Genomic DNA, 24,087 nt, shown 5'->3' with positions numbered 1-24,087 from the left:
CGAGGGTCCCATTTCAGAGTTATATAAATAGTCCCCCATGTCCTTCTCTCCGTGTTTACCACCTTACCACCCTCACTCTTAAACATGCTGTCATGCAAGATTTCACACCAGATGTTACACACTTATAACAGCTTCTTCAAAAGTGTATAAGAAAACCCTGAATAGGCTAGAAAGGAGTTCATCGACTCCTTGTGTAACGTTACACTATAGTTATATGCTCCACCAGCTAAAAATCTGTTATAATCTTAAAGTGGACCTATGTGACTTCATGAATTGTACTAATGACACACATATCTGCAGGCGAGCATGAGCACGCGCACTGATTTAAAACTAAAGACATACACTGTGTAGTGTTTTCAGCTGGTTTTTCCTGTTTGACCAACAGAGTGCGGTAAGTCCAACATTTCCACTTCCGGTCCGGCGCAGAGGTGCATTGTGGGATATGTAGCGCTTTCGTTGGCCCTATAAATAGATGGGAACTTCCACTAACGTTCTCTTTTCTCCGCTGGCCTGAGCGAGACAGGTAAAAACTATTTCCGCGTGCCTCTTCACGTCACAAACTCCGAACATTAGGACCTTATAGGTTCACAAACTTGCATGGGCATTTGAAGGAAACGTAGTTTAATGGGTTAACGTGTGATTTAATTAACCAACGTATAGTTTAGTAATGGATTGTTTAAGTGAAAAGCTAATTCAGCTAAGCTAACGCTAGCTTGTCACATCGAACAACGTGGTGCGGTGCAGCTGCGGCCTAGTCGTAGGTTTGACTAATGGTTGATTTATAACGCGTATTTACTCTATTTATTGTCGCACATGTATTTAGGGAAGCCTTTCTACTGTAGCAGTGTTTACTTATTTCCACATACTAGTACCTGTATATAAATGCAGAGCAACATGTTAGCTTTACTGTGCAACCAACGTTGTGTTTTAGTCCAATGCTTAACTGCGACTATAATAATCATTACAGGGATATTATGTGTAATGTAAATATGGCTAATTATGATGTATTGTGTAAGATGTAATGGACAAACTCAAGTGACATGTTTGAAACGGGCCTGTTGCATGCCTCCATTTTTTTTTTTTTTTTTATTCAGATGGTTTTATGGCAGTGAACACTATTCTAAAAGGATAATTTGACAACTTCAAGGGTGTAACATTAGTCTACTTTGAGTCTTCAGTGTGAATTTGACTAGCCATAGAGGATGTCTGCTAATAAATTGCTAACTTAGGGAGACGGTGCTTAAGTAATATTTACCCATCTCTGTTGCATTTTTGGTTACCTAAACTAACTTCATTTCTATCTGATATTGCAGGCACTAAAAAGCCGCCATGCCCGTTGCCAGGAGTTGGGTTTGTCGCAAGACTTATGTCACCCCCCGACGTCCCTTCGAGAAGTCCCGTCTCGACCAGGAGTTGAAACTCATTGGTATGCTGTGATTTCATTAACACCAGTTTAAATCGTACCCAATGTCCTTTTAGGCTAGACTTAACTTTGACTGATTACTGTCTCATCTTTAAAGGCGAGTATGGTCTGAGGAACAAGCGCGAGGTGTGGAGGGTCAAGTTCACCCTGGCCAAGATTCGCAAAGCTGCCAGAGAGCTGCTCACTCTTGACGAGAAGGACCCCAAGCGTCTGTTTGAAGGTATGCAAAATTAATTAAAACGCAGCTTTGAGCGTTTTATTGGCCGATGATTAAAACATATATTTTCTCAGACTTTCTGTGGTGTCAAGAATTCCTCGTCAATGAGGCCAATATTGCTACTTCACTAAATGTACCTTAAGCACCTATCTGTTTGGGATTGTAAAATCACTCCTGTGTGCTTTCCCAGGTAATGCTTTGCTCAGGCGTCTGGTGAGGATCGGTGTACTGGACGAGGGTAAGATGAAGCTGGATTACATCCTGGGTCTGAAAGTTGAAGATTTCTTGGAGAGGAGGCTGCAGACCCAGGTCTTCAAGCTTGGACTTGCCAAAAGCATCCACCATGCTCGTGTCCTTATCCGCCAGAGGCACATTCGGTAAGCTCTAAGGCACCAGGGGCACAAACGTCAAATAATCCAGGGGTCACAAGTCTTATAAGGGACTCATCAGAAACTCAATGCTTCCTCTTCCATCAGAGGTCCACCAACTTGTAACGCTGTCCGCTGAGAACTGTTAAACGTTTCAAAAAGGTCAATTCGGTATCAAAACCGTATACCTTGTCAGTAGACATTGCCCAGAGCCAATCCTGCCTCCGAGGGCTTGGACCGTGCCACTGTTGTGGCTGTCGGGTAAGATATGGGGGATTGCACCTCGGGCAACTGTCGTATTCCCTACAACTTGTATAATGTACTAAATACTCGGGCTGAAAGTTGTATGTTAAAATGTTCTGTGGTGTAAAGATTCCTCTCGATAAAGCCTGTTGTACAATGATGGCACTAGCCCATCTACATTAATGCATTTGAATAAAATGGTAACGTTCTATCTCTTTCTGTCTTGGCAGTGTGCGCAAGCAGGTGGTGAACATCCCCTCCTTTGTGGTTCGCCTGGACAGCCAGAAGCACATCGACTTCTCCCTGAGGTCTCCATACGGTGGTGGACGCCCAGGCCGCGTCAAGAGAAAGAACGCGAAGAAGGGCCAGGGTGGAACTGGAGGAGCTGACGATGAGGAGGAGGACTAGGAAGGCTGTCGTCCAGGAAGTGTCCTGATACTACCTGTTCTGTCAAATTTTCAATAAAAATAGTTTGTTTTGACCAGAGAACTGAGTTGTTGTGTTTTTCTATACTTAGAATAGTGGCTCTACTGAAGTCCATACTATTATATAACTTTGTACAAGGTTTGAATTGTTCCGTAATCATGGACATGAGGAGTAAAATATTGATTGTACTGAGGAAAGTAATTTCCTGTTGCATAATAAATCAGAGGTTATGAGGTGCATTAGTTATGAAAGTGCGGTTAATTCCATGGACTATATAAAGTTAATCCTTGTCTGTGGTGTCGCAATCTTTGACACCCCCCCATTTAGAATGGTACCGTCCTACATGACGTCATCTTCCTCACACCGGGAAGTGAACGCATTGTGATTGTCAGGGGTGTGAATGGGTGGTTTGGTTAAATGTGCGGGCTGTGCCAGAGACCGGAGTTTATTTAACCGTAGTGATTCAACGAGTTACAATTGTGAGTACAACTTTCAAAGTGACGCTTGCTACTTCAACGGTTGGTCGCTGAGGTAGCCACTAAGCTAATGAGCATTGTTTGGACCTTTTTAGTGAATGCTAACGTTTGCAGCTCTCTGGAGACTGATGGTATGTGGTAGACACGTTTTAGTCTAGTTTTGATTTTTCAAGAGCCAAGAATACATCATGTAATCAGTTTTAACTCCTTGCTGAAAGCGATCGAAGTTGCAGCTGTTTGTCCCCTTTTCCTCCTGTGACCGAGATCTGTGTACTGTCACAAACTCAGCTACTTCATACGTTAGCCTGTGGATGAGTTCTCGTGTTACTTCAGTGTTACTTCAGTGTTATGTTACAATGCAAATTGTGTTGTTCCTTGCGTCTAAAATGCAAAATAATAGTACACGGTGCTGCAACAAAGTTACATGGTGCGCTTGCATAAGTCCCCGGATATATTGTCAAATGCACCCTGAAGATGTTCTCACTTCTCAGTATTGTTGCTGTTCACATTGAATCTTATCAGGACTGCTGTGCAAATTTGTTTCCCAATTAAGCAATGAAATTACCAAGATTAATGGTAGACAAATTAGCATATTTAGAACAAACTCATTGTGAATTAATTACTATGTTGTGGCTGCAAAAAATATGTCCACACATGTCAAAATGGAGGGAAATGATGGTGCAAATTCATGATATAACACGTAGACTATGAGGCAACATTTTTTTGTAATTCAACAACTGTAAACCTAGTGACAAACACTTTTGTATGTTACTTTTGGATGAAATATTCCCTCCGCGTTGCAATATTATGTGATCAAGCTCTGACAAAATCCTCAAAAGCTACTGTAGGATTTAATCAATATATCTGTGATGCGTTCTCAATAGAAAATAGAAAAGATCAGCTTCACCAAGGTAGTAATAGTTTCAGTCTATTTGAATGGATTGTGTTGTATTTCCTGCTTTTGTTCTGTGTGCTGTTCCCTCATAATTATGGATTGTCTATTAATGATGTTTCATGTGTGTGTAGTTATTTATAACTGATCTGTGTTTCTGTGCCAGCAGAGCGATGTCTCCTGACGAGCTGGTGTACTTGGGAATACTTGCTGCCTCCGTCCCTGTTGGATTCCTCTTCCGATACCTCAGTCAGTATTTTGGAACATAATAATAATAATAATACATTTATATTTGTCTTCTGATGGTGAAAAAACTAAACTTTTGCAGTTGTTACTGTTTTGCATTGCGGCACAGAAAACAAGGATTTGTCATTTTTCACAAATAGAGGATAGACAAATTATGTTTTTTTTTTCTATGACATTGTTGGAGATGCACAGTTATGCACCGATCAACATAAATATTATGATCAAAATGCATCAGCAGAACCAGAGATATCTTCTTTTTTTATTCCACACATTGTTACCCACAACACAAGTAATCCTTTTCTGATTCCATTGCTGCTGGAGAGGAGAGCAATATGTGGAGATATACAGAGTTTTCAAGACTTTTTATGCTGTGTTTCAGGTGCTTTTCCCACCCCATGCTGCTCCTTGATAGAGGGCTGTAGGTGGCTTAATTGTTTATCTTTGCTTTCACTTCAGGTCCTCCTGTGAAGCAGGGGGCGGCTCTTCTTCTGGGCCTCTCTATCGCCATCGGCACTTGTCACGTCCACACCCTCCATTCTCTTGTGACGGTGGTTGGAATATGGATTATTATAAAGATCAGCTGGCGGTGAGGGATGAGCAGTAAAAACAAAGAGATACATGAATTAGATAAACAGTAAATGTCACACAACAGGGTTCAATCAGTGCGAAGGGGACAAATCTGTCGCCATGACCTGGACTGTAGATACTGTGCAGAGAGAACATGTAACTCACTCATAACATCTGTCTCTGTCTACTAGGCATGCCCCAGCATTGAGTCTCACCTGGACCTTTCTCTACCTCCTCTTCTTCCGTCTGGTCACATGGTTCGGTCTGCCATCGCCGACACCTTTTGCCAACGCCATCCAGCTACTTCTCACTCTCAAGGTACAGAAACGTTGTCAGATCTACCCGGTGTCTTTACACGTTGTGCATCTCTGTTGATGTCATTTTCTGTTCTGAACTCAGATGGTGAGTCTAGCGAACGAGGTTCACAGCTTCCGCGTGGAGAAGAAAAATGAAGTGAGCTCTTTTGCCAAGTCTCCCATCATTGGTGGTCTGTCTCAGGAGCCCTCCCTCTACGACATTCTGTCCTATAGCTACTGTTATGCTGGTATAATGACCGGTAAGTCTGTGGAAACGTCTGATGCTTCTCAGGATCTTCTCCTCTGAATAATGTTGGCAGGAGCAAGTTCTGTCAGTTCTGATTTTATTAGTGAACGTTTAGAAATCAAACATTATGTTTGTGTGCAAGCAGTTTTCATTCATGTGTGTTGTTGTTGTGAATTTGCTTTTGCATGCATTTTAACTGTTGTCTCTCTTTGTCTCACTCTCCGCTACTTGTCCAATATTGTGAGTCAATATCGTTTTTCATGTTATCTAGAATGACTTCTGGTTTTAATATACCTCGACTCTCTTTTTGTTTTCCTACACCAACCTCTCTTCTTTTTGAACCACACTGTCCTCCAATGTTTCCTTTTGTGTCTTGCATTATCCTTATTGTCCATTTTTGCCTGTCACTGTCTTCTCAACACCACCTTCACTCCTTAATCTACTCCCTCCATCTCCCGAAAGGTCCGTTCTTTCGCTTCCAAACATACGCTGACTGGCTGAGGCAGCCGAGCCCACAGGCTCTGCCCGGCTGGGTGCCGTGCCTGCAGCGTTTAAAGATGGTTCCTGTGTACGCCGCTTTGTTCATGGCTGTCAACTATGTCTTCCCACTGGCCTACGTTCGCACAGAGGAGTTTCTGGACCAAAACATTTTCTTTAGGTATTTTTAGTCTTTTAATAATACTAACAATGTCAGTAATAGGAGTTGTAGATTTATTATATCATAATTTAATGAATGTGTATTAATAATGTGAGCAACTGCATACAATACAAGAATGTCAATGCATGACAAGAACGCACTGAATCAAAGCAACTAATATAAAGAAAGCCCTTTGTCAAGCATACAATGTACATTTTAAACGCGTTTTGTACGAGGTTCTGTCATCTAATGGAGAACATTTGAATGAAAACATATGATAATATAACATGTAGAAATATTTCAGAATATTTGCTGAATTGTGCTGGTAGCCGGTTAACTTAGACTACAGTGTAACGATTGTACAATATGTCTCCACTCATTTCTTTTCAGGAGCGTGGCTGCTGTTTGTCAGAGGAAGGCAAATGAAATGAGACAAATGAATGAAAAGAAAGCACAGCATAGGATTCACAGTGAGCTAAATACAACAGTGCTGTGGTTTAGGATAGTAGTGGAGGGCCCAGTAGTAAGTTAGGGATGGATGTCTTAGTAAAATCCCTACAGTTGTTTGGTAAGATAGAGATGAACGATGTACTTTTCTCTCTCGGTCACCAGGGTCTTCTACATGGTAGCAGTGTTCTTCGTGTTTAGGATGCGTTTCTATGCAGCGTGGTGTGGAGCTGAGGCTGGTTGTATCAGCGCAGGTCTGGGCTGCTATCCCGAAAAGGCTTTGTCCAAACCTGGAGGAGGGCCCACCGTCAACTACAGGTACACAACCACAGGACTAACATGTATATTGAAAGACGATCATTATTTGTGTATTCTGTCAAATGTAATTGCATTCCTCTGTAACACCTCAGTGTGTATTAAGTTAATATTGTTGTTGTGAAAGTTGATATTTATGCCAAGTTGTTTTTTTCCCTTGTGGCCAGTCCTGATCCAACCACTGAAGAGAATTATGACTTCAAAACCATCCAGAACATCGACTGCTACAACACAGACTTCTGTGTGAAGGTCCGCCATGGCATGCGTTACTGGAACATGACAGTGCAGTGGTGGCTGCATCACTACATCTACCCGAATGCCCCCTTTAAAGCCTACGCTCTCAGGTGAGGCTTTATGTGTGCAGCAGCTTCTGCTTGTTTCACAGGCACCTGTACCCAAACTCATCCATAAATTCCTGTGTGGTGCGTTTACGAGAGTAAATGGTGCATTTTTTTCATGGATTTAGTTCACCAGTGACTATTTAAGGCAACAGGATGATGTAAGTCGGAGCGATTAACAGGATCATTTTGGCTTCTGGTCTCCTCGTGGTATTTGTTGACAATAATTCAAATACAGAATATCACCAGATTCATCCCTTGAATCAAATTTTTCTCGATACAACTTCTGTAATGTTTAGTCCCTGAAAGATGGACAACATGTCGTGATTGTTTCATATCCTACCACACACTTTGAATAATTCCTTTTTAACTTCTTTTGCCCGTAATCCCTCCTGATCCTGCTCCAGCTCCAGCATCTTCAAATTATTTTACCTGAAACAAATGAAAAACCCCTCGCAGTGGCGTGTCCGTATGACTTCAACATCTCTCCTGTTTGTCTGTGACTCTCAGGGCTGGCTGGACCATGTTCATCAGCGCCTACTGGCATGGACTACATGCCGGTTACTACCTCTCCTTCCTCACCATCCCCCTGTGCATTGCAGCCGAGTCTGCCATGGAGGCCTCTGTCCGAGCTAAACTGGGTCCTTTTGGTCAGAACATCTTCGACTGGATCCACTGGTTCTTGAAGATGAGGGCCTACGACTACATGTGCATGGGCTTCGTGCTGCTGAAGGCCTCTGACACCATCAACTACTGGACCTCCATCTACTTTATCATGCACATCATCGCCGTTTGCTGCATCATAGTTGGCACAGTTCTAAAGGGAGGGAAACGGGAAGGAAGGAGAGGAGACAAGGAGGAGAAAAGAGAGGGAGAGAAGATAGAAAACTTGAAAACTGGGGAAAAAGCTGACTGAAAGGAGGAACAGAAAAGAACGGGGGGGGGGGTACTTTTTTGGGACATGAGGAGGAGTCACTTTAAGACTAGAATTTATAAACATAATTCGTACCAACTATCTTCCCCGAAACAAACGTCACACAGGTCCAATAAGATTCATTCTGGGGAAATGTGAAAGTTATTAACAATGTGAGATAAATCAGACAAAAGTGCGACAAGAAAAATCTGGTAAAAGACATTCTATATGTGTACATGTACACAATAGTACTGTGAATACTGGGAGAGGAATCTTTGAGCTTAATGAATGTTACTTTTATAGTGTGAGTGGCAACTGGGGTGTAGTTATTAGTTAAACAGCATTTACTGCTTTTATTTCACAATACTTTCCCCCGTTTGAAGTCTTTAAGTAAACTATATTACCGGTTGTTGAAATGTCAAGATGCTGCTTTAACAACCAGCAGTATGTTTAAGTCAAACAATAATTTACCAAATCCTCATAATGGTCTTAAAGATATTTAAACGGGAATGTGATTCAATTGAGTTTCCATGACCAACCAAACGTTCCAGCCGCGTTCAGTATTATGTTATAGTACGTTTATACTGGAGTACAGAATGGATGGATTGTGATAAAAAAAAAAAAAACATCATAATGGTGTCATCATCAGTACTCGGATGTTATTTTTGTGTGTTTTCAAATTCCTTAATCTTACGTCTCAAAATATTTCTGCTGCCATTTGGCGTCTTAAATCAGATCTTTGACTGTTTTTGACCACAGTACATTTATTAGAATTATGTTTTTGTGATTGTTAACTGCTGAGAAAGTACAATGTAAAGCTCACTGTGCACGGTCCAGACTACATTTGCATTGCTGTCTAATTACATTAGGACTTCTTTAAGTGTTTGGTTTTGGTTTCCAGCATAATTAATGTTCCTCATTTTATTTGCTGAACATTTCAGTGCTTTGGTTCACTCCCTCGATCCAGTGAATCCAAAATGTCTTTGTTTGTTTATGTTCTGCACTGACAGCTCTATAGCACTGTTGTACACGAGTGTGCCATGTGTAAGATAGCAACAGTCCGTTCACTGCCAAAATGTCTGTACTGCCATCATGGACCATTCGGGATTGGGACCAAACATTTGATACAAAACATCGCAAGTTTCACGTAACTATAAGCTGCCAATCGAAACGCTCATGAAAAACAGCACAGCTAGGGCCGGGCAATGTGGTTGAAGTCACTGTCACAATGTTGATATATGTCATAATATCAAAAAACAAGTATGCATTAATGCAATAATCAAACTGATGTTCAATAAACGCTCCCTATGTTAAGCATTACATGTGAACAAGCTTATAATATCTACAAGACGAATGCTTTTTGCTCGGGCAGCAGAAATGTCTGCAATGATAACATCATGTGATCATATCGATCACATGCTTCCGCTGAAAGTTGATAAATGATATTGACCTATCGCCCGGCTCTTAACCGTGATTAACTCCTGTCTGAGATTATGAATACCTCCACCGTGTCTGTGTTTTATATACGAGCATGACTCACAGCGGAATTGAAAGGTCTCGTCTCCCTTTGTGTTTTGCTCTCCACATGTTACCTGTCATGTGATTCCCTTTTGTTTTCATTATTGCACAGGGATGATTGTGACTTGTGCTCATCTCCACACTATTTTTCAGCCTTTCCAGCTTCACATGCTGCACCGACTGTAACGCTCCCTGCTCTTATAACAGTGTTACTTGTGGAATACATATCAGCATTTCCTCATCGATGTTACTGTCTTGCCTATTCTTTCTCTAAAGTATACTTTATATGATCATCTGTGCATTTGTTGTTTATTACATGGAGTCTATAACTACGCATTAGGATAATGCTTGTAGAAAAAGGCTTTTATACATCACAGTTGTTCAGTTGTCAGACTGGGGAAACATTAATTCTCCTAGTTAGTGAACAAAAAACACGCCTGCTTAGTTCCCTCACACCAGCGTTTCAGTGCTTTCTTTCAGCTTCTTTAAGCTAAGAGAAACTGCACCCTTTTGTTAAATCAAACATTTCGTAGTTGGTGAATTCATATTAACTTGTAACATTTAAATCATACATTGCATTTGTTCCCATCACTGCCCACAGTTTAAACTCACCAAAATAATCCCTGAAGTTCACTCTTCTTTGAACTCCACAATAACACAAAGTAATTTGAGTACAACCTGTTCTCTTGCTGTATGCTTCTTTTCTTCTGGCTGGTTATTGGACAGTGCAAATTGTAAATGAATGGCAACTATCTCCTTGGAAATAATGGGTTAAATCATACAAGGAAGTACCTGTGTGGTCATTTACAAGGGGAGTGAAGTCCGTGAGAGAAAACAGCAGGGAAGGTGTTCCTGCATAGGCAGCATTTCCTCACCATTTGTTTCGTTCTGGATCTGTTGCTGGTAAAGTATTAGATGTAGTTACAGAGGAAAGTCTTGAATACTCGTTGTGTTAAACTACATTAGAGAAATGTCCAGTGAACCACAGAGACGAGGCTCCAGAGAGGCGTACGACTACGATGAAGGTGTGTCTTTTCTTACCTCTGAACACATTTACCTCTATATTAGTTCATTTTAAACACTTAGACAATATTTCAACCGTCTAAATATCTAAATAATATCTCTGCTGATGTGGAATCATCTTCTAATCTGACTGAATTGTGTTGACTCATATTGCTTTGCTGTTTTTTCTTACCCACTCACAGGGAATGGTTACCCCAGTGAACAGCATACGCTAAGGTTACGACGGGTTTCATCTCGAGTGTCCAATCAAAACTATCCTCAGCACGACTTGAGCTCGACCCTCGCAGAGGAGAATGAAGAGGGCAACAGTGGACCGCCTCGGGACCTCAGGGCCATTCCTCTGCCCATGGCCCTGAAAAGAGCTGTGAGGTATGAAACATGGTTTATATCTTAAAACACTTTGAAATATAATCTAAAGGGACTATAATCCATATTTTTACAATAATAACATATCAAAAGATAAAGTGTTAACCAATGTTTCAATGTAAAAGGAGTTGCTTGTAGTTCTGAATCTACAGAGAAAGATTTATATGGAGCTTATAGTGAGTTTCAGGTCAACTTTAATGGTTCACTCTTACAGCTGCTGGTTTCAGCAAGAAAGCTCTAAAAACCTACTGTAAGATACGTAGTCAGCACCGAACAGCAGACAGACACAGTTAGTGGAGCATTCAGCAGCTGAAGAGTCACATATTTCCTTTAGAACTTGGTAGAGACCCAATACAGAGTAAATATTGGACTTGCATTCATCAGGTGGCCTGAAATTCCAGTCCTTCTTACTTTCCTTTTATTATTTCATAGTATTAAATTATGTGTTATTGTCTTTTATGCACCATTTATGTCTTTAATTGTGTTTATACCTGTATTGAGACTAACCCGATCACCCCTGCTGGACCTTTGGGTCAACTCCTGTTGTTTTTATATGTTCTACATAAGTAAACCATAGAAATAACTGACTTGACTTGACTTAAAACATGACTCCAAATGAATGATAATGTTTCATTGTAACAGCTGGATGTTTAAGAAGCATCTGTTTGCTACCAAATTCCCATTTCAACTTAAACGGTGATGATGTGTCAGTTCAGATGCCCCCAAGTGGCCAAAAATTAGTTATTGCAGGTTGAAGTCAAACCCTATCTTCAGTTCTTAGTGCACTGTATGTGTGTTAGAGGCTTCAAGTTTCCACACTTAAGTTGCAAATCGAACCACAATTAGCTGCCAAACCTAGCTGTGTTGTCACAAAATCTTGCTCATACATACACGTCTTAAATTAAACCTAGATTTAAGGTGAGCACAGACAAACTTACCTCCTTCAAACTCATACACCCTTCACACATACATTGTTTTGCACAATTATGGTCTAAGTGAAGTAACACTAAGCAACACACATTGTTTAGTGGACGGGATCTTTAATAATTGAAATGGTACACAGCTTAAAACAAGGAACACTAATGTGACAGAATGTCACACACCTTAATTAATTGGAATAATTCATTAGAAATGTACGACCTGAACACTATCGCTAGTTTCCGTGTAGTTAATTTCTTTTGAGGAAAACTTATTTGGAGAGTACAGAGCCATAATATAAGAATGTTAATGATTAATTACATCACACAGTATTTACTCCAGAGTCATTTAAGTGTAACGTGTCTATTACAGGCAGGTGCAGCAGATGCAGGTGCCTGTGGTTTACAGCAGGCAGTCCTGGAGACGGAAAAGGACCAAATCTCTGCATAAACTCAAAGTAAAAGCCAGAGAATCTCTCCACTTTTTCATACTGTGGAGAAAGTCTTTGCAAAAGATTGGAGGTAAACCTTTAATTACTCATTTCTGGACTACAGTTTGCTGTATGCTACATGCATAATATTGTCCAATTTTTGCATTTTTAATAAAATCTTTGGCCCTTTCCCCCCCAGGGAACTTCGGAGGTGGCGTCCAGTCTTACTTCCTGTTCCTGCGATTCTTGGTGGTGCTCAATTTTGTTTCCTTTTTGCTGATTGCTGGATTTGTCCTCATCCCCAGCATTGTCTTCAGATCTGCCAGGACCAGCCTTGTTAACAGCACTGGTAATGTCTTGTTCAAGCTGCAGTTTGTTAGCTCACAACATTTCCTTGAGGGTAACACATGGCACTTTGTTTTCATGGATCTTCATTTCTTCTTCTTTCCTGCATTCTGACGTTTCAGCACAATTGATGCCACAGTTTCCAGGCAACAGGGGCTTAGAGGCATTACAGCAGTACCAGCCGTAGTATTCCCCTCGGAAATAAAGTGAAGTCACCGGTGCATGAGCAGAAGATATATTCCCAAAACAATCTCTAAATTAAAATGTAATTACCTGAGGTTGATCTATAAGTTTGTGTAAAATATAGAAGATATAATGTGGAAACATTTTATCATGCACTGCTAAGAACTTAAGCTTCTTTCCTACCGACTTTCCAAAGCTCAAAGTAGTTTTTATCATTTTTGCCCTCAGTCATTTTCACAAGAGCATGTGCCACAATTTCTCTTTATATTTGATAAAACCCTTCGATTTTTTTAAAGCTGTCTTATGTGCGTTATCGAGATGACAGTTTAGGGATTAAGACCCTCTGCCTCTGCTATCAAGTGAGCTACAGGCCTGCATCTAATCACCGCTGAGGCTTTCACTCTCCTTCTCTTCTTCTCTTTATGTTACTCTTAAAACATTAGGACAACTACATGGCCTATACGTTCAGAAAGTTTCAGATATGCTGTGATTTATGAGTATGTATGCAGAAATGATAAAGCTTTTTCTTTGCTATGTTTTCCAGGTCCAGATGAATGCATGGTTTATGACCCTAATCCTCAAGGCTTGGTCGAGTTCTATAATTACTTCCTTGATTTACTTTCGGGAACGGTGAGAAACTGCAGCATCGCACTGACCTTCAAAGATAAGAGACGTGCAGAATGTATACAGAGACAGATATTAGTGTTATTCATTATTGGACATTGTGATTCTTTAAACCTTCGGCTTTCTATATATGTCTAAACTCTCTGAGACGAGACCGTAGCCAGGACATTAGAAGTACTGAGGTCATGAGTCCTACATGTGGCTTTTTTGGATAATACTTCATTTCTAGACATACTTTTACATGCTGACTTGAGGTCTCATTGGTTGCCAAGAGTTAGATGAGAAGATTGGTGACTCTCATGCCCGTTTATATTAAGTATAAATGTTAAGCAACCGCCTAAAGTCAGTTAGCTTAGCATAAAAACTGGAAACAGGGGGAAACAGCTAGCCTGGCTCCGTCCAAACAATATCCAACTACTGGCACCTCTAGACTAAAAAACAAAACAAGGTGTTTTTATAGACGTGGTGCCGAACTCCATCTTGGATGGGAGCAGACAATTCTTAATACATCATGAAAAGAAGGGGGGGGGTCATTTAAAACAGTCATATACAGTCTATGGCTGAGGCCTAAAATCAAACTTTTCAACAAAACTGAAAGTAACATAAAATAAAGTGGATATAACCTCAGTGATCAATAGTACTGCTTCCACATGCTCCTACTATATTCTGTCCTGATAAACGTGGATTCAAACCACCACCCATGAACATGTATTACATCAGACATGCTTGGTGACTGTCTCCTCTCTGTTCAGGGTTTCATGGAGTATTCATACCTGTTTTACGGCTACTACAACAACACAATGGTGGAGGACAGGAACGTCTCCTACAACATCCCCCTGGCCTACCTCTTCACTGCCGTCTTCTACTTTATCTTTTGTCTCATTTGTATCATTGTACGGTCAGTCGCAGAGCAACCAGACTCAATATGAACAATCAAAGTGCAGTCTGTGTGTATGTGTGTTCAGCCGTCTCAGTGAGGGTTATAAACAGAATGACATTTAACAGCCTGAATCGAGAGTTCAGTCACCTTGACCAGCATCTGTCTCCTCGTCCCTCTTAATGTGCAGCATGGGGACCACAGCTCGAGTTGCGGTGGCAACGGGAGGCAGCGCCGTGGGCAACTACAGCATGATAGTGTTCACTGGCTGGGACTATGGCTGCCAGGGAGACCAAGCTACCAAACTGAAGCAGAAGAACGTCCACTACCGGCTACAGGTCAGGAGGGATCTGTCCCACTTAGCAGGATGAAAGAAAGTCCGTAAAAAGAGTTTTTCTCTGTGCAGCACATCACAGTTTTGCATAATCATGCTTTCAGATGACCCCCGCTCGTCTCTTTTCTCTTTCTCTGTCAGGTGGATCTGGAGGAGGAGAGCATAAAGAAAAGAGCAGCCGCTCTGACTTTGTCTCAAAAAATAGTTGTATACTCTCTACGTGTTTCCATGTGTTTTGTTGCATTTGGGCTCATTATAGCAGCCTTCTATGGCATCTTCACGGCCACCACCTTCAGCCAGGTAAATTATGGAAAAGGTGTGCGATGATGTTCATGTGGTTTTGGGTCTGAAAGTCTTCGGTGACCTTTTGTTTCCCATCCCTGACACACAGACAAAGAGTGGTGAGGAAGGGATCCTGGGTTTGTTTTTCGAGTATCTACCTTCTATTGTTATCACCGCCGGAAACTTCGTGGTGCCGCTGCTATGTGACCAGATCGCCCTGTTAGAGCGATACACCCCCAGCACTACTGTCATAGTGGCACTGTTAAGGTTGGCACTGGTGTTTCTGTGAGAGAGTTGTTATGTCAGAGCATTTGCATTTAGTCATTTGTGTTTGTAAAGGGTTAGGGGTTAAGGCTTTAAACTAATTCTGATATTCTACAAAACCTGGAAATGTGTGTCACCTGACCTCAGTGGTGGAAGAAATACTCAAAACCTTTACGTAAGCAAGAGCACCAATACTCCATTGCAAGTATCAGTCCATTATTCAAGTGTATTTAAATAAAGTACAGGTGTATTATCAACAAAATGCTGTTATGATGCAGCTGGCTGAGGTGGAGCTACTTTATATACAGTTTAGTCCAGAGACATACAGGGGCCCTCCAGTGGCTAACAGGATTAATTTGAGGGGTCATGAGATTTCATGGAAGAACAAAAAAATTTATTTAAATAATTAAATAATTAGTTAATTTTCCCTCTTTGGGGCTTCAAACAATTATTTGAATGAAAGCATTTAGGTTTAGAGGATAACTCACCCATCAACCTGTGACAATATCCCATTCTGAAATGTAGTGCAGTGATGTAGAAGTGTACTCCAGGTTGTATAAACACTGCTTTACCACCTGGCAAATAGTTACGGTATAACATAATTTCACAGTCACTAGTCTCTCTTTTGTGTTTAACCTCTAAAGCTAAACCATGTAGTCGTTCAGTATCACAGTTGGTTTGATAATGATGCGTCTTGTCTGTTCCATGTTTAGGGCAGTGTTTCTTCGTCTGGTGAGTCTGGGTGTTCTTCTCTTCACCCTGTGGCGTCAGATCACCTGCGAAGGGAACATAGACGGTGCAGATTGTAAACTGTGCCAATACAACTATAAAGACTACCCGGTAATTATACTTCTTGAGTACATGTGAATTATTTTTAAATATGCTTCCTCTTTACAAACAGGATCGAAAGAGTCTCCAAGCTGCTAGACAACAGTTTAAGAAAGAAAATAGAGAGGGATTGAGATAAATGCAAAATATTTGTTTTTCTAATCTAACTTCTGTGTTATGGCTATGTTTACATGAGCAAAGAAGTCGGTTTGCAGTTTGAATCATTGCAGATGCAGACAAAGCTCCAAGTTAGCTGGAGCAACTGAGGAGATATCTGCAAGAATGAGACATAAACACACTGATGGTAGTTTTGTTTTGCCAAACACCTGTGAGTCACCAGAATAAAGAGAGAATACGACATGATTCTGAACTGAAGTATGTTTTGAATCTGTCACAAAGTCATAACTGACAAAGAGGAAGCAGCCAACTGTGTACTCAATAACGTATGACATGCAGTATAGTCACAGCTTATGTGTACAATGGTATAATAAGGAAATAATACGCCTACATTGAGCAAAATTGTCCTTATTTATGATTTTGGGTGAAACACCAAAGAATATAAAAGAAGGTTAATTTAGGATGTTTTCAACATTTAAATATTGTAAGACAGAGTCATCATTTAATGTTTGTGTCATCATGCAGTGCTGGGAAACGCGTGTAGGACAGGAGATGTACAAGCTGACCCTGTTCGACCTCCTCGTCAACATTGCTTTGCTCATCCTGGTGGAGTTTCCTCGCAGGTACAAATCACTGTGTGATTTTGTCTGTATTAAATTAGATGGAAATTCTTTCAAATTAATACAGTACATGAAGATTTTGGTAATTGTGCTGTGTTTTTGTGTGTGTGTTTGTCAGGATGGTGGTGGACAACTGGTCCAGTAAGCTGGCTCAGTGGGTGGGTCGACAGGAGTTTGTAGTTTCCGCCAACGTGCTTGGACTGGTTTATGGTCAGACTGTGGTTTGGACTGGAGCTCTTTTTTGCCCTCTGCTGCCACTCATCAACACCATCAAGTTTGTCCTCCTCTTCTACTTCAGGAAGGTGAAGATGTTGCTTCAACACAGCCAACATTTCACACAATGCCAGTTTGTTGGTCGAGTAAGGAGAAAGTTATTCGCCAACACTCTGCTTTGATTTTGTTCCTAACCCTGTCTACATTGACACTTTCCTCCTCAGGTCACACTCTTCTATAATTGTCGGCCGGCACTGAAGACGTTTCGCTCCACCACCTCCACCTTCTTTTTCCTGGTGGTACTCACGTTTGGCTGGTGGCTGGCAACAGCTGTCATGATCTACAGTCTTGCTGAGTGAGTGCTGATTGCTGCCTTCTCCCCAGTAACAATCATAAGGTTTGGATAGTAATGTTTTCAATGTTATATTAGATTGTTAAAGACAAGTATGTCCCTCTTTCCACCCAGGATCCGACCTTCTATGGGTTGCGGTCCTTTCCGTTTCTTCCCCAGCATGTGGTCGATTGTTCCAACATCTTTCTACCGCCTCTCTACAATTACACGGGACTTTCTCTTCTTCATTGGTTCCCAGGCATTCTCCATCCCCCTGTTTGCGTTATCTTGGTGAGTGAACTTGTGCTTTCTGTAAGATTATTATTCTGGCATATACAGTACTGTACTTAAAGCCAATTATAGAAGGAAGCCTATATTGTACCTGCATAGCATGTGGTATTAAACTGTTTTATGTATAATCAAGGCTCCTTTCTCCTTGGCAGTGTGGTGATGTGCTATTTCGTAGCCTTAGCCTCTGTTTATGGGAAAAGTGTTGCCCTGCTAAGAGCTCAGCTTAAACTGGTAAGTTGTTGGCATTTACCTGAATGGTGTATTGTAATAGCAAACACTTACATGGTATTGAATATTGACAATATGTAGGTAGGCCTATATTATTAATAATACTTACAGGCATTTAGTTTACTAATACAATAGTGGGTGTTTGGCTTACAGGAGGGCCGTGACAAGCAGTTCTTGGTGAAGCAGATTGAGAAGCTGAGTCAACAACATCAGACAGTAAAACATACCGGAGGAGCATATGAGTGATCATATCATCAGGAACATGTTTTGGTTTTACGATCTTTTAAACATGATACAATATGACGAGGCGCCTGAAAGGACTGTATGCACCCTATATGTATAAAATCAATGTCATATAATGCTGGCTGGGATTTAGCAGATAATCCTGCACCAAGATTATTTAGAAAAAGATGTGACAGATCAGACAGAGATCGTTTTTTTGGAACATGTAAACTTATTCATTATTAACCTACCTAAGTAAGTGGTATGTATTAAATTAAATAAAGCCAGATATAAATTATGCAAATTGAGTCTTTATTGTAAATGTAAACTTATGTTTTTCCATGCAAATTGAGATATACTGTATTTTGTCCTTTTACATAACGTTAATAAAATGAGAGGACTTATAGCTCCCTCTAGTGTCAGAATTGTGGTGTTTTTTGTCTAATGTTTACTTCCTGTTTGTGACTACTAGCTAGTTCCTGTGGGCTACTGCAGCCGTCAGCAATAGCAGCTCTTATCCCATCAAGTCAGTGCTAGTATATTAGTCATTTTTGTTCATGTTAAACTGTTGAAAAGATGAGTTTATTGTGAGGGAGCGAGTTAAATGTCTCACCTCGCAGCGGTGTCATTAACGTGTTGAGTTAAGTTGGGAAGTAGCAAACCTTGGCTAACGTTAGCTTAATTGCAAAAATGGAAGTCAACTGAACAGCAGCACCAAAACGGTGGCATTTCTCTTTTTTCTGACTTCACATTCGGCTAATTTTCAGCCCTACTCATTCTCCCACTTCCTCCTTATACAAGCGTTACGGTTTTATTATCAAAGTCAGTGTTTAACCGTGTTTATTCACACTTACGTCGGAGCTAGCTGACTGCTAACGTACAGTATCAACAGTCACCAAGGCAACAATGAACATCCTCCCGAAGAAGAGCTGGCATGTCCGCAACAAAGACAACGTCGCTCGCGTGCGGAAGGACGAGGCCCAAGCAGCAGATGAGGAGCGCGAGGCCAAGCGTCGCGTGGAGCGTGCCGAGCAAGAGGTGACCTACAGTGTGTCATACTGAGCTGTCCAAAAGTCTGAGTAGTGCTGAGTTTAAAGAAAAACATATACATACTGTTAATATTTGTTTCTGTTCTTATATCCTAACGTTGGTAATATTTATAAAAGTAATTCTGAGAGGAGTATAACGTGTTTCTTTGGAAATCAGAACTAAGCTTGTAGTTAACTTAGTCTTCATGTCATATTGTTTATCTCCAATGGTATCATGCTATAATAACCATACAGACTTACTCTTGTGCTGCAGTATTTGTATAGTATCGCAGTAAAATAGCACAATTAGGATAAAGGGCTTCATGGTTGAAGCTTTAGTTACAGAAAATCAATAACGCCCCGCCTGTGGAATGGCTGTGATATGATGCATTATAAAGAAGTCTTCATATATTTAGTTTGGAATAACGACTCTTCCTCCCTCACAGGCTCGTACAGAGTATCTGAGAAGGAAATCCCAAGCTGCTCTCCCTTCAGCAGGAGAAAAGAGGGATGAAGATGGTGAAGATGGTGGTGACGAACGGAGTGGAGGAAGTGGAGTTCTGGAGCATCTCAATCTTTTCCCCCTCGAGGAGTCCTCAGAGAAGAAGGGGAATGAGGAGTATCTCAAGGAAAAGAAAGATGAACAGGTGATGATGCTACTTCTTCTGTCACTCTCATGCAGTAATCATGTATTAATAAAGTGCGTAAAAGAATAAACCTGTAAAAACGTACATTAAATTCTGGTCTTGTCTTATAACAAGATCCACTTACTTGTTTTTTCCGGAGCTTTCAGCCACATCTTGTTGCCTTCATCAACAGACAGTTTGCTCACTACACAAGTGGACATTGTCATAATAATTCTTCGTCAAACTATTGTTTTCAAGATCAAGAATGAACCTTTTAATTGTTGTCATTGTTTTTCCAAATGCAATTTCTAGTATATCATCCAGCCGTGTTGTAGTGATCATTATGAATGATTACAACATGAAAAAGCCTGTTTAATGTAGAACTACCTCTTCACACAAAGGTCTTTTATTAACTAACGAGCAGGCATCCGTCAGCTATGAACGGTTAAACACACATTGATCTTGTGCTGGGTTTGCCTGTGAAATATTGTACCACAGGAATTGAGCTTGTGATCACAACATTGTGAACAAACAGTGAGCCTGTTGTGGCCCGTTTTAGTCATCGAGATGTTTGGGCGACAGTTACAGCCCGTAATACCTTAATCATTCATTCGTGTGAAGATGCTGGCATATTGAATTGGATATTTAAAATCAGGGGAAGCAGTCACTTTCTTGTTGTAGACAAAACTCATTATATATTATGGACGCAGCCCAGCCACATTATGCATACAAGCAGTGCAAACAGATGGAGCGTGAGAGTGGGGGAAAACTAATAACGCCACACGAGAAACAAAACTGCTATTTCAGGGCAAAGTGTACAACACAAGGATGCGATCCAGATTTATAATCAAATCTCAGTCAAGAGATTAGCCAAAAAGGAAAAGTGAATACTTTTACTGTTGTTAGCATCTTGTGGCACAGCTGTCACCACACAACACGTTTTAATTGCTGCTGTTTTTCCTTGTGTCTTTTCCAGGAGAAGCAGGAACGAGCTATCGGCTTGCTGGTGTCTCTAGGACCCCAACCGGGGTCTGAAGTCACTCCGTGGTACATGAAAACTGGCAACGAAGAAGAAGAAAAGAAAGGAAAAGAAGAGAGAAAAGAAAAAGATAAGAAGAAGGGAATAAGTGAAGAGGAGAGAGAGAAAAGAGATCGCAGATTGAAAGATAGTTTAGACCCGTTGAAAGAAATGAAGAAAGCTCTGGCTGTAAAGGACAGAAAATACAACAGCAGCAAGAAAAGGGAAAGAAGAGACAAAGGGGGAAAGAGGAGCAGTGGAGAGAGGTAAGAAAGTCGACTCCTCTTGTATTATAATATTATTATAACTAAGTGTAAAGCGTGAAGTATCTGATATGAGATCATTTAGTAGATTCATTTCAGTACAGTTTGCATGATTCTGTTTTTCTGTTTAGTTCACCGGTTTTAAAGTTGATACTTCAACATTTTGGGAAATATTCACTTTATTTTTGAGAAGTTAGATGAGAAAATGATAACACTCTCACGTCCGTACACTAAATCTGTAACTGAAGCTAGCCTGGAGTTAGCTTAGCATAGCTTAAAGACCAGAAACAAGGGGAAGAAGCTAGCCAGGCTCTGTCCAGGGAGACAGTTCTAGTCACGTGTCAGTTTCCTGATAATTAAGATATTGAGGGTGTGAATGTCACGGTGTGAATAAAATGTGAAGAAAAATCTGTCTTTCTTTTCCAGCTCCATAGAACAGTTGCGTGCTGAGCGCTTACAGAGGGAGGCTGATGAAAGGAGGAGAACACAGGCCCTGCTCGACCAGAGGAACGGCAAAGGGAAGGAGCCAGGGAAGGACGCAAATGAGAGGGAGAGGCCGTACAACAGCGCCTATTTCCCAGAACTGGCTCGAAAGCGTCAAAGGCGGGATCGAGACAGCTGGAGAGATGAGATATTAAAATCGTAAACTATCTTTATTGGTCGGGTGTGATCCGTGCTGGATGGTTAGTGGACAAATATTGAATCCAGTTTTTTCCAAAAATGAAGCAAATGTAAAATGTCCAGAGGAAAGAAGGTAAGATGGAAAGTGTGCCAAAGTAGGTTTAGAGCCACATTAAGAGCATACAACAATATAGCTCGTAGGACTCTTTTTATTTATTTTTCTTCACCCGGAAGGTCAGAGGTCAGTCACAGCTACCTGCAGCGTTTCGCTCGTGATCACGTCAGCGGGGCAGATGGTCGTCACCACAGGGGGCTTGAAGCTCTCTGTCAGCAAAGAAAACACACGAAGAAGTCTTTCAGTAAAGAAAGATAAACTGGAGAGTAGAGCTGAAACAATTAGTCGAGTAATTAATTAGTTAATTGGCAGTAAATGTATAATTTCACTCATTTTTCAAGCTGAATTGCCAACAATTCTCTAGCTCCAGCTCTACTTTGTCATATATCACTTTAAGCTGAACACATTTTTCTGATCTTTGTAAGTTGAACATTTCTACATTTTATTTTTAAAAACCATATAAATGTTTTCACAAACACAGTTTAAGATATAGGAAAAGCACAGGTATAAATAAAGCATGCTGGCTCACTGTCACAACTAACTGGGACAGAAGATGGAATGAAGCCGTTCTTCTGCAATGACAAGTCAAAAATGTTTGCTGTTGTCAAATGCCTATTGCACCATATACCAACACCAATAAGCAACACAAAAGATTGATATTTACTTGTTTTTTTCATCGCTGTAAATTATTTTACAAATACATGTTGTGACAATACACACAGCTGAAATAAAGACTTTCATGACTATGTTCAGTTTTTTGTGGTAAGTTGTATATTATACAGTAAATTATTTCTTTGACGTTGTCCTGCCGTCTCCAAAATGGCCAGCAAGTTAAATCAATGCTTTCAACAAAAACTGAACGTTATAACCTCTGTGTATGTATTTATTGCAGGGCTGTTGTATTAAGCTGCATTAGTTTTGTGTAACTCATAAACTTGCAACTAACTAAATTATCCATGACAGCCTGATCTCTTTTTCTTTCTTTTTTTGCCGAAAGTGAGTCTAAAAAACGTTTTTATTTAGTGCAGTTATGACCATTCAATGATACACCCAGAGATAAATTTTGGTTTTGTTTATAAAATGAAGAGAGCTTGCACTCTTTGTAGGCGTGGTCAATTAACACGTGTTTTATCTTATTATTTAACATTTTTAATAGTGGTCAAATAATATCACACACCAAAATCCTCATGAATATCGAAGTGATGTTTTAAAAGATTAAAAATCCAATATGAGATCGATATAAACCCACTGAGCACCACATCACACCCTATTACCTCCCTGAGGGAATATTATCACATATTTTTGGGGGCATCATTGTGATGATCAAACTGGACCATGACAATGCGCGCCGTGTGTGTCTGACGTAGGCTGGCGGAGGAGAAAAAACACAGACAACACCGAGAGATAGAGGAAGAAATAATTAAATATATAGCCTATATGTGTATATAGAGCGGTTGATTTCAGCAATGCTCCCACACGCAGATGGAGGTGGAGCAGTGATGTACATGTGCAGCGAGCGGTGGCCTGAAGACGCACAATAGAGCATCGCGCACACCGTGTTTAATTGCGGATTAGAGCAGGAGGAGGGGAGAGAGCACCGGGGAAGGCAAGGAGACGCTCTTTATTATTTGGGAGAAAAGCGGACGGGGAGGGGGGCAGACACAGACAGCGTGAGCCCGGAGACAGCACAGACCGTGGCGGGGGTGACGGGAGAGAGGAGGACACCAACACTGACAGTCGGCAGCGTCGCTCGGATGGTGTTGTTGTTGTTGCTCCGGACGCGGCGACGATGCGGCCACACTGCTGGGTGATGGTAGCGCTGGCGGGGATCATGTCGTACTTCAGCCCGGACAGAGCCCTCGGAGCCCCGCAGAGGGAAGGTGAGCGGAGTCGGAGGAGGAGGAAGAGGGGGGTTTGAAAAACCTGCCAGTGATGCTGCTGGAGAAAGGAAGAGAGAGAGGGGGGATGCAGTCAGTTATGAAAAGGCCTCTCTACATAGGGGGGGAGTACTGTGTTTATCAGCCAGTATGACTGAGACATAATGCGAATTATTGTTGCAGTAGTCTACGTGGCTGACTTAATGAAAACAGGAGCGAGGCTGATTTGGTGATGGGTAGGGTATCACATTTGCATGCAGGGATGAAAATATTAGGGAAGGGGGGGGGGGTCGATTTCGGGCCTCACATCGATGGCATTTAAAAACAGCGTATACTGTATGAATTGCAAGCTAAAACCGCCGGTCAGTGCGAGATATCGTCTATAAATAGCCTCCGCTTTGGCACTGGCGATTATTTAGCCTATTAGCCACTGCTGGCATCTTTATTTTTCCTCAATTTGAATGTGCCTTCTCC

General features: G+C 41.1%; 5 protein-coding genes across 9 annotated transcripts in view; all 5 read left to right on the top strand.

Moving 5' to 3' along the window:
- The first annotated feature begins 475 nt into the window (after positions 1-475).
- rps9 (ribosomal protein S9) lies at positions 476-2,740 on the top strand. Its single transcript, XM_031852966.1, has 5 exons — positions 476-523; positions 1,314-1,426; positions 1,521-1,643; positions 1,831-2,017; positions 2,482-2,740. Exons 2-5 carry the CDS (start codon positions 1,330-1,332, stop codon positions 2,657-2,659), a joined length of 585 nt encoding a protein of 194 aa, XP_031708826.1. The 5' UTR covers positions 476-523; positions 1,314-1,329; the 3' UTR covers positions 2,660-2,740.
- Positions 2,741-3,011: 271 nt separating this feature from the next.
- mboat7 (membrane bound O-acyltransferase domain containing 7) lies at positions 3,012-9,368 on the top strand. Of its 4 annotated transcripts, none has more exons than XM_031852953.1 (9): positions 3,012-3,156; positions 4,215-4,294; positions 4,748-4,877; positions 5,050-5,176; positions 5,258-5,414; positions 5,864-6,059; positions 6,651-6,803; positions 6,968-7,144; positions 7,649-8,054. In XM_031852953.1, exons 2-9 carry the CDS (start codon positions 4,219-4,221, stop codon positions 8,052-8,054), a joined length of 1,422 nt encoding a protein of 473 aa, XP_031708813.1. In that variant the 5' UTR covers positions 3,012-3,156; positions 4,215-4,218. The 4 variants fall into 4 exon arrangements, with proteins under 4 accessions (XP_031708813.1, XP_031708814.1, XP_031708815.1 ...); XM_031852954.1 differs by having other exon boundaries at positions 4,212-4,294; XM_031852955.1 differs by lacking the exon at positions 3,012-3,156 and adding an exon at positions 3,180-3,284.
- Positions 9,369-9,462: 94 nt separating this feature from the next.
- Positions 9,463-18,481, top strand: tmc4 (transmembrane channel-like 4). Its single transcript, XM_031852942.1, has 16 exons — positions 9,463-10,594; positions 10,775-10,961; positions 12,249-12,397; positions 12,506-12,655; positions 13,379-13,464; positions 14,211-14,356; positions 14,526-14,673; positions 14,811-14,969; positions 15,061-15,218; positions 15,929-16,055; positions 16,686-16,783; positions 16,899-17,082; positions 17,218-17,348; positions 17,460-17,615; positions 17,768-17,846; positions 17,997-18,481. Exons 1-16 carry the CDS (start codon positions 10,540-10,542, stop codon positions 18,087-18,089), a joined length of 2,106 nt encoding a protein of 701 aa, XP_031708802.1. The 5' UTR covers positions 9,463-10,539; the 3' UTR covers positions 18,090-18,481.
- A 55-nt stretch (positions 18,482-18,536) lies between these two features.
- Positions 18,537-22,994, top strand: leng1 (leukocyte receptor cluster (LRC) member 1). The gene is made up of 4 exons (XM_031852963.1): positions 18,537-19,103; positions 19,540-19,740; positions 20,696-21,003; positions 21,427-22,994. The coding sequence occupies exons 1-4, from the start codon at positions 18,972-18,974 to the stop codon at positions 21,644-21,646; spliced, it is 861 nt and encodes a 286-aa protein (XP_031708823.1). The 5' UTR covers positions 18,537-18,971; the 3' UTR covers positions 21,647-22,994.
- Positions 22,995-23,100: 106 nt separating this feature from the next.
- The window catches only part of lmtk3 (lemur tyrosine kinase 3), a 22,667-nt gene continuing 21,680 nt past the window's right edge, over positions 23,101-24,087 (top strand). For both annotated transcript variants that reach the window (XM_031852938.1, XM_031852937.1), the window contains exon 1: positions 23,101-23,616. In XM_031852938.1, coding sequence (XP_031708798.1) covers positions 23,526-23,616 — 91 coding nt within the window. In that variant the 5' untranslated portion in view covers positions 23,101-23,525. The remainder of the gene's footprint in view (positions 23,617-24,087) is intronic.

The sequence above is a fragment of the Anarrhichthys ocellatus genome, unplaced genomic scaffold (genome assembly GCF_004355925.1).
Source record: "Anarrhichthys ocellatus isolate YVR2014 unplaced genomic scaffold, GSC_Weel_1.0 scaffold13, whole genome shotgun sequence".
Taxonomy (NCBI): domain Eukaryota; kingdom Metazoa; phylum Chordata; class Actinopteri; order Perciformes; family Anarhichadidae; genus Anarrhichthys; species Anarrhichthys ocellatus.
The sequence above is the reverse complement of the archived record's forward strand: the minus strand, read 5'-3'. Positions and strand labels throughout refer to the sequence as shown.

Bases quoted from the DNA above. Each gene is read 5' to 3' on its own strand.
- rps9 (XM_031852966.1), top strand. From the start codon at position 1,330: ATGCCCGTTGCCAGGAGTTGGGTTTGTCGCAAGACTTATGTCACCCCC. The intron at 1,427-1,520 runs GTATGCTGTGAT...TCATCTTTAAAG, and splicing joins CCAGGAGTTGAAACTCATTG to GCGAGTATGGTCTGAGGAAC. The intron at 1,644-1,830 runs GTATGCAAAATT...GTGCTTTCCCAG, and splicing joins CCCCAAGCGTCTGTTTGAAG to GTAATGCTTTGCTCAGGCGT.
- mboat7 (XM_031852956.1), top strand. From the start codon at position 4,219: ATGTCTCCTGACGAGCTGGTGTACTTGGGAATACTTGCTGCCTCCGTC. The intron at 5,177-5,257 runs GTACAGAAACGT...TTCTGAACTCAG, and splicing joins AGCTACTTCTCACTCTCAAG to ATGGTGAGTCTAGCGAACGA. The intron at 5,415-5,863 runs GTAAGTCTGTGG...ATCTCCCGAAAG, and splicing joins TTATGCTGGTATAATGACCG to GTCCGTTCTTTCGCTTCCAA.
- tmc4 (XM_031852942.1), top strand. From the start codon at position 10,540: ATGTCCAGTGAACCACAGAGACGAGGCTCCAGAGAGGCGTACGACTAC. The intron at 14,357-14,525 runs GTCAGTCGCAGA...CTTAATGTGCAG, and splicing joins CTCATTTGTATCATTGTACG to CATGGGGACCACAGCTCGAG. The intron at 14,674-14,810 runs GTCAGGAGGGAT...TTTCTCTGTCAG, and splicing joins ACGTCCACTACCGGCTACAG to GTGGATCTGGAGGAGGAGAG.
- leng1 (XM_031852963.1), top strand. From the start codon at position 18,972: ATGAACATCCTCCCGAAGAAGAGCTGGCATGTCCGCAACAAAGACAAC. The intron at 19,104-19,539 runs GTGACCTACAGT...CCTCCCTCACAG, and splicing joins TGGAGCGTGCCGAGCAAGAG to GCTCGTACAGAGTATCTGAG. The intron at 19,741-20,695 runs GTGATGATGCTA...TGTCTTTTCCAG, and splicing joins AGGAAAAGAAAGATGAACAG to GAGAAGCAGGAACGAGCTAT.